The following is a 14,191-nucleotide window of genomic DNA, read 5'->3' as shown; positions in this document are numbered from 1 at the left end:
GTGTCCCCTTTATCGCGGGGGTCCCCCTTATCGGATCCCCCTTATCCCGGGGTTGCCCATTATCCCGGGGGTCCCCATTATCCCGGGACTTCTTCCCCCCTTATCCTGGGGGTCCCTCTTATGCCAGGATTTCCCCTTCTCCCGGGGATCCCCCCTATCCCGGATGCCCCCCTTTATCCCGGGGCTCTGCGGCCCCCCCTTAGCAGAGGATTCTGTGCCTCCCGCCCACCTGCACGGAACCCCCTTAACCCGCCCCCCCCCCTTATCCCGGGGTCCCCTCTTATCCCGGGGGTCCCCCATATCCAGGGGGTCTGCGGCCCCCAAGCTCAGCGGGGTCCCCGTTAGCAGAGGCTTTTTTGGGTCATCCCGGCCTGCACGTAACCCTCTAATTCCTGGCGTCCCCCTTATCTCGGGGATTTCCCCTTATCGGATCCCCGTTATCCCGGAATTCCCCCTTATCCCAGGGGCTCCACAGCCCCCCGAACCCCGTGGGGTTCCCCGAATCCCGGGAGTTCTGCGTCCCTCCCACTCCCCTGGGAACCCCCTCGTCTGGAGAGTTCTGTGACCACCCCGAGCTCCATGGTGATCCCCCTTATTCTGGGGTGTCTGTGGCCGCCCCAAGTTCTATGGGGGTCCCCCTTAACAGGGGGTTCTGTGACCCTCCCCATCCCTGTGGGTTTGCCACCCCCTAAATTCCAGGGGGTCCTTCTTAACCTGGGGGTTCTGCAGCCAGCCCAAGTTCTATGGAGGTCCTCCCCATCCTCGTGCCTTTGTGACCCCCTAAATCCCTAAATTATCCGAGGGGTTCTGTGGCACACCCCATCCATCCCCACGGGACCACTTTATTCTGGGGGCACTGCCACCCCACAAACTCCATGGGGACCCCTTTTTCTGCAGCCCCTTTAAATTCCTTTAGGGTTCCCCCTTTTCCTGGGGGAAATTTTCATCCCCCCAAACTCCATGGGAAGCCCCTCATCCTGGGGGCCATGGATCCCTCTGTGACCCCCCCCCCTTCAAGGTTCATTGGGGTCCCCCCTTTCAATCTCCTCAGCTGCAGGGGTATCTCCCTTATCCTGGGGGATTAGGGACCCCACCTTGCTCCCCACAGCCTCCACGGGGGTCCCCCTTATTCCGGGAGTCCCCTAGGAATGGCTCTCCCCATCCCAGACCCAGGAGGGTCCCAACCCCACAAATGAGGAGTTACCCCCGCTCCCCCCGCAGCCCCTCAGCAGCTCAGGGAGGAGGTACAGACACAGAACAGACAAGGGGGAGCCCCTCGAGGTTTATTGAGGGGATTTGGGGGTGATTTGGGGGCGCAGGGGGGTCAGCCCCTCACTCCTTGGTGCTGGACCACTTGGCTGTGCGCCAGAAAACCGGGGTCTTCATGAAGCGCCCCGAGCGCATGTAGGCAGAGATCTTGTCCAGGGCCTGGGGGACACGTGGGGACACGTGGGGATACATGGGGACAGGGACACACCATGGGGACAGGGATGGACAGGGACACACCACGGGGACAGAGATGGGGACAGGGATGGGCACACTGGGATGTCTGGGATGGGGACAATGGGATGGCTGGGATGGGGACAGTGGGATGGCTGGGATGGGGACAGGGACACCAGGGTGTTTTTGACAGGGATTGTGACACCATGGGGTCAGGGATGAGGACACTGGAGTGGCTGGGACGGGGACAGGGACATTTGGGTGTTGGGGACAGGGATGTCTGAGATGGGGACAGGGTGCTTGGAACAGGGATGGGAACACATTGGGGTCAGGGATGGGGACACTGGAGTGTCTGAGATGGGGCCACTGGGATGTCTGGGATAGGTACAGGGACAACAGGATGTTTGAGACAGGGATGTCTGAGATGGGAACAGGGACACTGGGGTGTTTGGGACAGCGGCTGGGCCACCATGGGTTCAGGGAAGGGCACGCTGGGGTGTCTGGGATGGGTACAGGGACACCAAGGTGTTTGGGACAGGGATTGGGACACCAAGGGGTCAGGGATGGGGATGCTGGGATGGGCACAGGGATGGGGACACTGGGGTGTCTGGGATGGGGACAGGGACACCAGGGTGTTGGGGACAGGGATAGGGACACCAGGGAGTCAGGGATAGGGACAGAGATGGACCCTGAAGTGTCAGGAACTGGGACAGGGACATTGGAGTGTCAGGAATGAGACAGGGACATTGGGATGTCAGTGATGGGGACACCGGGGTGTTAGGGACAGGGACTGCGACACCAGGGGACAGAGATGGGGACACTGGAATGGCTGGGATGGGACAGAGACACTGGGGTGTTTGGGACAGGGATGGGGACACCATGGGGTCAGGGATGGGGACATTGGGGTGTCTGGGATAGGGACAGAGACACCAGGGATGTTTGGGGACAGGGATGGGGACACCGGGGTGTCTGGGAGGGGCACAGGGACACTGAGGTATTGGGGACGGGGATGTTGGGATGAGGACAGGGACACGGGGATGTTGGTGATAGGGATTGGGACACCTGGGGTCACAGGTGTGACAGGAAAGGGAGGGAGACAGAAACAATGGGGATTTAAGGACGGGGCTTGGGATGGGACAAGGACACAGCACTGAGGTGTCGGGGATGGTGACAATGACTGTCTGGGATGGTGAGGGCACAGCAGGGCTGGGGGATGGTGACACAGAATGTCAGGGACGGAGGTGGGGCCGGGACACCGCGGTGGCCCCGGGCTGTCCCCGGGCTGTCCCGGCCCCGCTCACCTCGAAGCGCTGCAGGAACTGCGCCAGGTTTCCCTTCAGCTCAGGGCACTTGGGCACGAACATGAGTAGCCGGTCCAGCACATCATAGGCCAGGAAGTCCACGAAGGTGAGCTGGGGGAGGGCCAGGCGGGGTCAGACCCCACAGGACTCCCCAAAACCCCCCCAGCATCCCCCACCAACCTTCTGCCCTGCAAACCAGGGCCGGGAGCCCAGGAACCGCGACAGCTCCTGCAGCTTCTTGGGCAGCTGCTCCAGGAACGCCGGCTTCAGCTTCTCCTGCACGGCATGAGGGGGCACATTTGGGGGGCTGCTCCCCCAGGCCCCCAGAACCCAGGGGCATCACCCCCAGTGCAGCCAGGACAGGGATGTGCCCCCGTGCCAGGGGTGGCTCAGTGTCCCACATGGGGGATGTCACTGATGTATTTGATGGAAAATCCTTTTGCCAGGATCTTTTCTCCTGAGAAGTTGGAGGCCTCAGAAATGAAATGTAAACAATAATTATTTGCTGCTGTAGAATGCAACAGGTGCATCTGTGGTTGGTCTCATGTGGATTGTTTTTACTTGATGACCAATCCCAGGTCCAGCTGTGCTGTGTCTCTGGTCAGTCACAAGATTTTATTATCCTTATTTTCTTGCCTTCTGATGAAATCCTTTCTCTTTCTTTAGTGCAGTTTTAATATAGCATTTTCTTTTCATATAATATATATCATAAAATAATCAATCAGACTTCTGAAACGTGGAGTCAAGATTCTCATCTCTTCCCTTGTCCTGAGGACACTCAAATACCCCCACAGGGTGTATCTGTCCCCCCCTGACACCCCCAGGGGCACTCACAAAGTCAGGGCTGTAGCAGAGCCGGGCAAAATCCATCCTCAAGTCCATCAGCTGGTTTTCCAGCACGTCCACACGCTGCTTCTCCTCCTCTGTCTCACCACCTGCAGGGAGGGGAGGTGTCAGCCCATGTGAAAAATGCAGATTTTATGACTGGCTTTTCAAAAATACTAAAATGATTATTTTATTTGTTGTGTTACAAAGTTATGCTGTATTAATTTTTTAAGTAGTGTGTTAAATATAGTTCAGGTTATAACATAATGCTAAAACAGAAACCACATATGTGAGATTTTTTTTTTAAGAAAGAAATGAGGTACTTATGGAGGGGTTTGACAGCTGGCCTGCAAGCAAAGCTGAGTTAATAGAAGTAACAATTGATGATTTTAAAGTGTATCCATAGCAAGGAAGAAGACAAGGCCATCAGCATGGAAACCGATAAGAAAAGATACATGAAAATTTTTGTAAGCTAGACTACGAGCCTAAGTAGATGTGTATACATGCCTTATTGAATTTCTGTAAAACTTTCGCCAATTATATTGATGTAATTGCTTTGCACCAATGAATATAATGTTATTGTGATGCAGTTAATGACTTAAGATCACACTTTGTTAAGAGTACATAAACTAGAGAACACGCAGAATGAAAACCTTTTTCTTCTTGAACCCTGATCACGTGTGTGTGTCACATCCAGTCTAACAGTGACAGTACTGGCACTGAGATAGCAGCCAGAGGAAACTTTAATCTTTCAGAGAAAGGGAATTTATTGCTCTGTGATCAGAAGAAACAAACTTCTTCCTGCCTCACTCAGGCAGAATGACGCCGTTAGGATTTAGAGGAAGAAGCTGACACTGACCAGACAGAATCCTGTATTTGAACGGAATTTATTCATCATGCATGAGGTGTATGAACATGCAACAGGCCATTGCTTTTAAGGGTTAATCCTCTGTTAACGTGGGTCCTTTTTCGGGCTTATGTTACTCAGAAAAGAGTACCTGGACTGTCCATGTTTGTTTTTATTGTCTCATGTTGCCTTAATGCAAATTGTCCAAATTATTATTACTCTAATTATACTGCTATTTTTATAATAGAAGTAATATTATATTATATATATATATATATATATAACATTATATATAACATACTATTATATTATATTATATTATATTATATTATATTATATTATATTATATTATATTATATTATATTATATTATATTATATTATATTATATTATATTATATATATATAACATTATATATAACATACATTTATATACTATTATATACTATACTATACTATGCTCTGCTATGCTATAGTATAGTATACTATTTTATTAAATTGTATTATATACTCTACTATTATATTACATTGTATTATATACTATACTATACTATACTATACTATACTATACTATACTATACTATACTATACTATTATATTACATTGTATTATATACTATGCTATGCTATACTATACTATAATATACTATAGTATACTATACTATTTTATTTTATTATCATTAAACTTTTGAAATTTTAAAATACAAGTGATTGGCGTTTTTCACAGTGCACCCCCCACAAACCCCAGTGATCGAGACCCCCCCCTGGCCGGGCCCCCCCACTCACACATGTTGTGCTTGCGGGCGATGTAGCGCAGGATGGCGTTGCTCTGGGTCAGTTTGGTGTTGCCGTCGATGAGGTACGGGAGCTGCGGGTGCCGGGGTGGGGGTTAGCTCGGGAGACCCCCCCCAAACCCCACAGACACCCCCCGGCACACACTCCCCATCACCTACGTTGGGGAAGTCGAGCCCCAGCTTCTCCTTCTCGTTGGTCCAGTCGCTCGGGTCATAGTCGGGGGCTGGGGGGGCAGAGAGATTGGGGCGCGGTCCCCCAGGCCCTCTGCCCCACTGTTGACACCACAAAAATGGAGAGATGTGGACATAGGGGGCATTGGGGGTGTCGTCCTCCCCGCCCGCCCCGGGGCAGCCCCAGCCCCCTCCCGGGACAGACACGGGAGAACGTTGGCACTGAGAGGGATCAAGGTCCTTTCATGGGGGGGACAAAGGTGGCAGGAGGGGTGGCGGGACACGTTGCCAAGCGGGGGTGTCCCCCCTTTCCGACACAGCAGGATCGCGGGGCTGGGGAAGGGAGTGAGGGGATTTGTGGGTCCCACCCCCCTGCCCCCCTCACCTGGGCCGGGGCGGTACTGGCGCTCCTGGTACGGGGTGTCCGTGTACTCCAGCAGCAGGCGGATGGCGTGGGCCAGCTGGGGGCACAGCACCCGCTTTTGGCACCCCAGAGACCCCCGGAACTCTCCCCCACACCATGAGACCCCCAGCACCCCCACAGCGCTCTGGACCCCCCGCACCCCTACATCGCTCTGAGACCCCCGGCACTCCCACAGCCGTGCCCTCCCCCGTCCCCACCGTCCCCCCTCGGTGCCACTCACCCCACGGATGTCCCAGTAGCCCAGTATGACCACCATAGTGACACCCGCCCGAGGTTCTGCGAGAACACGGACCGGGACGGACCGGGACGGACTGGGCGGACTGGGACGGACCGGGACAGGACCCTCCCCTGTGCCCTCCCCGTTGTGTGAGTACTGCGGGCTCGGTGCCCGGGCGTCCCGCCAGCGCTGCCGCTGCCGCCGCCGCTCGCAATCCGCCCCCTGACCCTCCCACATCACCCTGGGCACCCCCAAACCCAAGGCACGAGGGCACACACAACCTCCTTCTGTGCCTCAGTTTCCCTCTGGCGCTGCGCTCCATCCCTCCCCTCATTTCAACTCTGGTGTTTTACTTAAATATTTTTTTCATGCTCGGTTAGGTTTTTCTCAGAACTTTGTTTTTTCCCAGGAATGCCGGCTCCAGATGCAGATGAGCAGCACTGGGACGGGAAACTGCAGGGACAGAGGGGGCAGTGCCCCACAGGGATGGGAGAAGCCTGGTCCAGCCCGATTTGGGCCACAAACAAACATCTCCTGGGAGTGTTGGGGACAGGGACACATGTCACCTGCTCCTCCCCCTTCCCTTCATCCCTGAGGTGGTGAGGATGAACCCTTCCCCAGGCCACCCCCTGCCTTCCTCCCTGTGGTGATGAGGATGGAGCATCCCCCAGCAGGCACCATCCCCCTGTGCTCTGGGCCACTGTGTCCCCAGCGACAGCAGAGACCTCAGCTCTGGCTTCCTCTGGTTGTCCCCACGGGGTGGAAGAGCAGGCTGAGAGGCCACCAGGGTTAAGGAGCATCAGGACCCAGGTGGGGCTGGGCTGGCACTCCCACACTGCCACCACAGCAGCACCCAGCACCCCGACTTGTCACTGGGAGGTAAATCCAGGACCCCTGGCTGTGCCCTCCCCCGTGTCACCTCCTGGTGCCAGCAGGGCCCAAGCCAGCAACGAGACCCCTGTTAAAAACAACAAAAAAGGACAAAAAAAAAACGCCCATGAAACAACCAAACCAAGATGAAACGGAGAGGACTCAACAAACAACTGCACCCCTATCCAGCTCCAACCCCAAACCAAGCCCAACTGAACCCCAATTCAATTCCAACCCAACTCCAATTCCAGCTCCCAATCCAACCCTAAGACTAATCCTACTCCAGCCTCTACCCTACTCCAACCCTACTCCAACCCCAACTTCAATCCAACTCCAACACAACCAAACCCTAATCTAATTCCGAACCCAACTCCAACCCCTACTCCAGGCCCAGTTTTAATCCCACTCCAAGCCCACTCCACCCTAACTCCAATCACACTCCAGCTCCACTCCAATCCCAGGTTTTATCCCATTCTAATCCCCGCTCCAATCCCATCTTTGATCTCACTCCAAACCCACTCCAGCTTCACTCCCATCCCACTCCAATCCCAGCTTTAATCCCACTCAAGCCCCACTCCTGCCCTAACTCCGGTCCCACTCCAACCCCAAATTTAATCCAGCTCCATCCCCACTCCAATCTAAACTCCAATCTGTCCTAGGGTGATGTTATGATGCTTGGATCCCCATTCATGTGTTCTGTTTATGCTGGATATTATGTTCTCTGTCTTTAAGACTGGCTTTGAAGAGTGAAAGTTTTGTTTGGGTTTTCTTATCAGCCTGGCAGGACACAGATACACTAGCTAGTGCAGCTTTGGTTTTGTTGCTTTTGCTTTTCGCTTTGCTTTCTCTGACACTCTTGCTTCTGCCGTGCTTCTGCTTGCTTTTACTTCTGCTCATTAGTTAGTTTAGCTAAACAGTCCAAATTCCTTCCTGGACTGTTTCTCCTTGCCTTTTTTCAGCCATCCAGAACCTGCCCCAGACTGGGACCTGGGAACACGAAGAGTTTGCACCTTGTGGCTGCAGAAGCTGCCCCAGCGCCAGAGGGACTGAGATCAGAGCGACCACCCCCGAGAGAGACTTTCTGAATTTGTCATCTTTTTCAGAGTGGTGTCATCTGGTATTGTTCATTTTGTGTGCTGGGGGGTGCTGTGCCTGTTAAATAAACAGGTTCTTTCCACTTCTCTCCCAGGAATTCTTCCCAAACCGGTTGTGGGAAGGGGCCATGTGGGTTTGCTTTCTGGAGGGGCCCTCCTTTGGAAATTCTCTACCAAACTTTCCCTAAACCAGGAGAAAATCTTGGCGCCTACTGAGGTGTTGCAGTTCCTTTCTGGTGAGTGAACTTTCCAGAGGAGAATAGGGGAGGCCCTCCTGCCCGTGGGGTCCTATTCCAGTGGAGAGACCACCCTGCCTGACCTTGCTACCTACAGCTTCAATTTTGGTGAGTATCTCTGCTCCTTAGTGGGGGTAGAAGCTCAAATAACAGTCTCTGCTGTGAGTTCTGTTCTTTTTCCCTCTTGCATACTAGGCTGCGCAGCCCTGCGGAGCAGGAGCGCTCGCGTTCTAGGCTGTAGCTCAGTGCGGCGTTGTCTTGCCGCTTTTGGAATTGGCCGCGCCACCTTGGAGAACTGGGAGAGCTCTGCCTGCCCCTCCCCTCGGCTCGGCAGTAGGGCTTGCCCGGCTAGCTCAGTCGGTAGAGCATGAGACTCTTAATCTCAGGGTCGTGGTTTCGTGCCCCACGTTGGGAGCGGCTTCGTGCCCCACGTTGGGCGCCAAAATATTGGAATATGATCCCAATATTACCTGGGCTGGGATGGAACGTGCCTGGGCTCATCAGGCCCTTGCTGCTTGACCAGAGGCAACAACTGTGGTGTTTTCAGCTCAGAGACATCGCTGGCTAGCTGGATGCTGCAGCTGGCACTTGGAACAAGTCCAGGCAAGCAGGAACTCAGTTCACCTCTGGTAGAAAGGGTTCAGGTGATGGTGGAGAGGAAAAGGAGATGGATTCTGCCAGAGGGTTAAATCCAGAGCTTTATTCCAGGGTCACAGATCTCTGAATCTTGGTAACAGCTCCAAAAGAAACCCGACCGCATGGTCCCTGTGTCCTTTTAACCTTGGGGGCAGGGGGAGGGAAGGGACAGGTGTGCCACCAACCAGGTGGGAGGGGTGGAGTCTGACAATGGCACCTTGACAGGCCAATGACCCCAGGGCTGAGGGGCATCTTTTGAGCTTCGCCAATCAGACGATGGCCTTGCTGGCCTACTGAGATTGACGGACAGCTCTCAGCAGGAGGATTCTCTGCCGCCCCCCGCCCGCACAGAACTCCCTTATCCTGGGAGTTCCATGACCTCCCAAACCCCATGGGATTCCCTGAATTCCGGGAGTTCTGCATCCCCCCTTTATTCTGGGGTGTCTGCGATTTCCACAATTTTTAGGAGGGTCCCTCAGAACAGGTGGTTCTGTGACCCTCCCCATCCCTGTGGCTTTGTGACCCCCTGAATTCCATGGGGTCTTCCTCATCCGAGGGGTTCTGTGACACACCCCATCCATCCCCACGGGACCACTTTATTCTGGGGTCACTGCCACCCCACAAACTCCATGGGGACCCCTTATTCTAGGGCTCTGCAGCCCCTTCAATTCCTGTCAATTCCTGTCAATTCCTTTCAATTCCTCTGCAGCCCCCTTAAATTCCTTTAGGGTTCCCCCTTTTCCTGGGGGAAATTTTCATCCCCCCAAACTCCATGGGAAGCCCCTCATCCTGGGGGCCATGGGTCCCTCTGTGACTCCCCCCCCCTTCAAGGTTCATTGGGGTCCCCCCTTTCAATCTCCTCAGCTGCAGGGGTATCTCCCTTATCCTGGGGGATTAGGGACCCCACCTTGCTCCCCACAGCCTCCACGGGGGCCCCCCTTATTCCGGGGGTCCCCTAGGAATGGCTCTCCCCATCCCAGACCCAGGAGGGTCCCAACCCCACAAATGAGGAGTTACCCCCGCTCCCCCCGCAGCCCCTCAGCAGCTCAGGGAGGAGGTACAGACACGGCACAAACAAGGGGGAGCCCCTCGAGGTTTATTGGGGGGATTGGGGGTGATTTGGGGGCACAGGGAGGGTCAGCCCCTCACTCCTTGGTGTTGCACCACTTGGCTGTGCGCCAGAAAATCGGAGTCTTCATGAAGCGCCCTGAGCGCATGTAGGCAGAGATCTTGTCCAGGGCCTGGGGGACACGTGGGGACACGTGGGGACAGGGACACACCATGGGGACAGGGGTGGGGACACTGGGGTGGCTGGGATGGGGACACTGGGGTGTTGTGGACAGGGATTTGGACACCACAGAGTCAGGGGTGGGGGCATTGTGGTGGCTGGTATGGGGACAGGCACACTGGGGTGTTTGGGACAGGGACAGGGACACTGGGGTGTTTGGGACAAGGATGGCGACAGGGGAGTCTGGAGGGGCACAGGGACACTGAGATGTTTAGGGACAGGGATGTCTGAGATGGCGACAGGGATTCCAGGGTATTGGGGAGAGGGTTGGGACAATGGGATGCGTGAGACGGGGACAGTGGCATGGAGGGGATGGGGACAGGGACACCAGGGTTTTTGGGACAGGAATGAGAACACCAGAGGGTCAGGGATGGGGACAGAGATGGACCCTGAGGTGTCAGGAATTGGGACAGGGACATTGGAGTGTCGGGAATGAGATGGAGACATTGGGATGTCAGTGCTGGGGACACCAGGGTTCCAGGGCTGGGGTCACGGGGGTGACAGGAATGGGATGGAGACAGAAACACCGGGGATTTAAGGACGGGGCTTGGGATGGGACAAGGACACAGCACTGAGCTGTCGCCGGGAATGGTGAGGGCACAGCAGGGCTGGGGGATGGTGACACCGAGTGTCAGGGACGGAGGTGGGGCCGGGACACCGCGGTGGCCCCGGGCTGTCCCCGGGCTGTCCCGGCCCCGCTCACCTCGAAGCGCTGCAGGAACTGCGCCAGGTTTCCCTTCAGCTCGGGGCACTCGGGCACAAACATGCGCTGCTGGTCCAGCACATCATAGGCCAGGAAGTCCACGAAGGTGAGCTGGGGGAGGGCCAGGCGGGGTCAGACCCCACAGAGACTCCCCAAAACCCCCCCAGCATCCCCCACCAACCTTCTGCCCTGCAAACCAGGGCCGGGAGCCCAGGAACCGCGACAGCTCCTGCAGCTTCTTGGGCAGCTGCTCCAGGAACGCAGGCTTCAGCTTCTCCTGCACGGCATGAGGGGGCACATTTGGGGGGCTGCTCCCCCAGGCCCCCAGAACCCAGGGGCATCACCCCCAGTGCAGCCAGGACAGGGATGTGCCCCCGTGGCAGGGGTGGCTCAGTGTCCCACATGGGGGATGTCACTGATGTATTTGATGGAAAATCCTTTTGCCAGGATTTTTTCTCCTGAGAAGCTGAGAGGCCTCAGAAATGAAATGTAAACAACGGTTATCTGCTGCTGTGGGATGTGGCAGGTGCATCTTTGATTGGTCTCATGTAGTTGTTGTTAATTAACGGCCAATCAGAGTCCGGCTGTCTGGGACTCTCTGGTCAGTCACAAGATTTTATTGTCATTATTTTCTTGCCTTCTGATGAAAATCTTTCCCTTTCTTTAGTGTAGATTTATATACCATTTTCTTTTCAGATAATATAAATCATAAAACAACAAATCAGCCTTCTGAAACATGGATTCAAGGTTCTCATCTCTTCCCTTGTCCTGGGGACCCTCAAATACCCCCACAGGGTGCATCTGTCCCCCCAAGACACCCCCAGGGGCACTCACAAAATCAGGGCTGTAGCAGAGCCGGGCAAAATTCATCCTCAAGTCCATCAGCTGGTTTTCCAGCACGTCCACACGCTGCTTCTCCTCCTCTGTCTCACCACCTGCAGGGAGGGGAGGTGTCAGCCCATGTGAAAAATGCAGATTTTATGACTGGCTTTTTAAAAATACTAAAATGAATGTTACATGTGTTGTGTTAGAAAGTTATGCTGTATTCATTTTTGAAGTAGTGTGTTAAATATAGTTATAACATAATGTTAAAATAGAAACCAGGTATGTGAGATTTTTTTTTAAGAAAGAAATGAGGTACTTATGGAGGGGTTTGACAGCTGGCCTGCAAACAAAACTGAGTTAATAGAAGTAACAATTGATGATTTTAAAGTGTATCCATAGCAAGGAAAAGGACAAGGCCATGAGCATGGAAACCGATAAGAAAAGATACATGAAAATTTTTGTAAGCTAGACTACGAGCCTAAGTAGATGTGTATACATGCCTTATTGAATTTCTGTAAAACTTTCACCAATTATATTGATGTTAATTGCTTTGCACCAATGAATATAACAAGCTATTGTGATGTAGTTAATGACTTAAGATCACACTTTGTTAAGAGTACATAAACTAGAGAAAACGCAGAATGAAAACCTTTTTCTTCTTGAACCCTGATCACGTGTGTGTGTCACATCCAGTCTAACAGTGACAGTACTGGCACTGAGATAGCAGCCAGAGGAAACTTTAATCTTTCAGAGAAAGGGAATTTATTGCTCTGTGATCAGAAGAAACAAACTTCTTCCTGCCTCACTCAGGTAGGATGACACCGTTAGGATTTAGAGGAAGAAGCTGACACTGACCAGACAGTATCCTGTATTTGAACGGAATTTATTCATCATGCATGAGGTGTATGGACATGCAACAGGCTGTTGCTTTTAAGGGTTAATCCTCTGTTAACGTGGGTCCTTTTTCGGGCTTGGGTTGCTCAGAAAAAAGTACCTGGACTGTCCATATGTGTTGTTATTGTCTCATGTTGCCTTAATGCAAATTGTCCAAATTATTATTACTCTAATTATACTGCTATTTTTATAATAGAAGTAATATTATATAATATATATATAATATTATATATAACATACTTTTATATACTATTATATACTATACTGTACTATGCTATGCTATAGTATAGTATACTATACTATTATATTACATTGTATTATATACTATGCTATGGTATACTATACTATATACTATGCTATGCGATGCTAAACTATACTATACTATATTATTTTATTTTATTTTATTATCATTAAACTTTTGAAATTTTAAAATACAAGTGATTGCCGTTTTTCACAGTGCACCCCCCACAAACCCCAGTGATCGAGACCCCCCCCTGGCCGGGGCCCCCCACTCACACATGTTGTGCTTGCGGGCGATGTAGCGCAGGATGGCGTTGCTCTGGGTCAGTTTGGTGTTGCCGTCGATGAGGTACGGGAGCTGCGGGTGCCGGGGTGGGGGTTAGCTCGGGAGACCCCCCCCAAACCCCACACACACCCCCCGACACACACCCCCCATCACCTACGTTGGGGAAGTCGAGCCCCAGCTTCTCCTTCTCGTTGGTCCAGTCGCTCGGGTCATAGTCGGGGGCTGGGGGGGCAGAGAGATTGGGGCGCGGTCCCCCAGGCCCTCTGCCCCACTCGTGGCACTCACAGTAACGGGGGTTGCGGGCACTGAGGGTGTGTCACCCCCCAGACCCTCCGCCCCACAGCAATGGGGGGTGCGGGCATTGGGGGTGTCCCTCCCCTCCCCGGGGCAGCCCCAGCCCCCTCCCGGGACAGACACGGGAGAACGTTGGCACTGAGAGGGATCAAGGTCCTTTCATGGGGGGGACAAAGGTGGCAGGAGGGGTGGCGGGACACGTTGCCAAGCGGGGGTGTCCCCCCCTTTCTGACACAGCAGGATCGCGGGGCTGGGGAAGGGAGTGAGGGGATTTGGGGGTCCCACCCCCCTGCCCTCCCTCACCTGGGCCGGGGCGGTACTGGCGCTCCTGGTACGGGGTGTCCGTGTACTCCAGCAGCAGGCGGATGGCGTGGGCCAGCTGGGGGCACAGCACCCGCTTTTGGCACCCCAGAGACCCCCGGAACTCTCCCCCACACCATGAGACCCCCCAGCACCCCCACACCGCTCTGGACCCCCCGCACCCCTACATCGCTCTGAGACCCCCGGCACTCCCACAGCCGTGCCCTCCCCCGTCCCCACCGTCCCCCCTCGGTGCCACTCACCCCACGGATGTCCCAGTAGCCCAGTGTGACCACCATGGTGACACCCGCCCGAGGTTCTGCGAGAACACGGACCGGGACGGACCGGGACGGACTGGGCGGACTGGGACGGACCGGGACAGGACCCTCCCCTGTCCCCTCCCTCTGTCGTCAGCGCTGCGGGCTCGGTGCCCGGGCGTCTCGCCAGCGCTGCCGCTGCCACCGCCGCTCGCAATCCGCCCCCTGACCCTCCCACATCACCCTGGGCAC

At 54.1% G+C, this 14,191-nt stretch overlaps 2 protein-coding genes and 1 non-coding gene across 3 annotated transcripts; 1 reads left to right on the top strand and 2 right to left on the bottom strand.

Annotated features, from left to right (window-relative positions):
• Positions 1-1,255: 1,255 nt before the first annotated feature.
• On the bottom strand, positions 1,256-6,144 carry LOC134430485 (glutathione S-transferase 2-like). Its single transcript, XM_063178200.1, has 8 exons — positions 6,020-6,144; positions 5,761-5,836; positions 5,364-5,428; positions 5,197-5,278; positions 3,576-3,676; positions 2,922-3,017; positions 2,742-2,852; positions 1,256-1,428 (listed from the first exon to the last, which is right to left on the bottom strand). Exons 1-8 carry the CDS (start codon positions 6,053-6,055, stop codon positions 1,333-1,335), a joined length of 663 nt encoding a protein of 220 aa, XP_063034270.1. The 5' UTR covers positions 6,056-6,144; the 3' UTR covers positions 1,256-1,332.
• Positions 6,145-8,558: 2,414 nt separating this feature from the next.
• TRNAK-CUU (transfer RNA lysine (anticodon CUU)) lies at positions 8,559-8,633 on the top strand. Its single transcript has one exon. It is a non-coding gene; the product is annotated as a tRNA-Lys (tRNA).
• A 1,299-nt stretch (positions 8,634-9,932) lies between these two features.
• LOC134430484 (glutathione S-transferase 2) lies at positions 9,933-14,091 on the bottom strand. Its single transcript, XM_063178199.1, has 8 exons — positions 13,946-14,091; positions 13,686-13,761; positions 13,246-13,310; positions 13,079-13,160; positions 11,678-11,778; positions 11,025-11,120; positions 10,844-10,954; positions 9,933-10,093 (listed from the first exon to the last, which is right to left on the bottom strand). Exons 1-8 carry the CDS (start codon positions 13,979-13,981, stop codon positions 9,998-10,000), a joined length of 663 nt encoding a protein of 220 aa, XP_063034269.1. The 5' UTR covers positions 13,982-14,091; the 3' UTR covers positions 9,933-9,997.
• Between the last annotated feature and the right edge of the window lie 100 nt (positions 14,092-14,191).

This window comes from Melospiza melodia, chromosome 28 (genome assembly GCF_035770615.1).
Source record: "Melospiza melodia melodia isolate bMelMel2 chromosome 28, bMelMel2.pri, whole genome shotgun sequence".
NCBI lineage: Eukaryota > Metazoa > Chordata > Aves > Passeriformes > Passerellidae > Melospiza > Melospiza melodia.
Note: the sequence above shows the minus strand (reverse complement) of the source record. Positions and strands in the feature narration are given on the sequence as shown.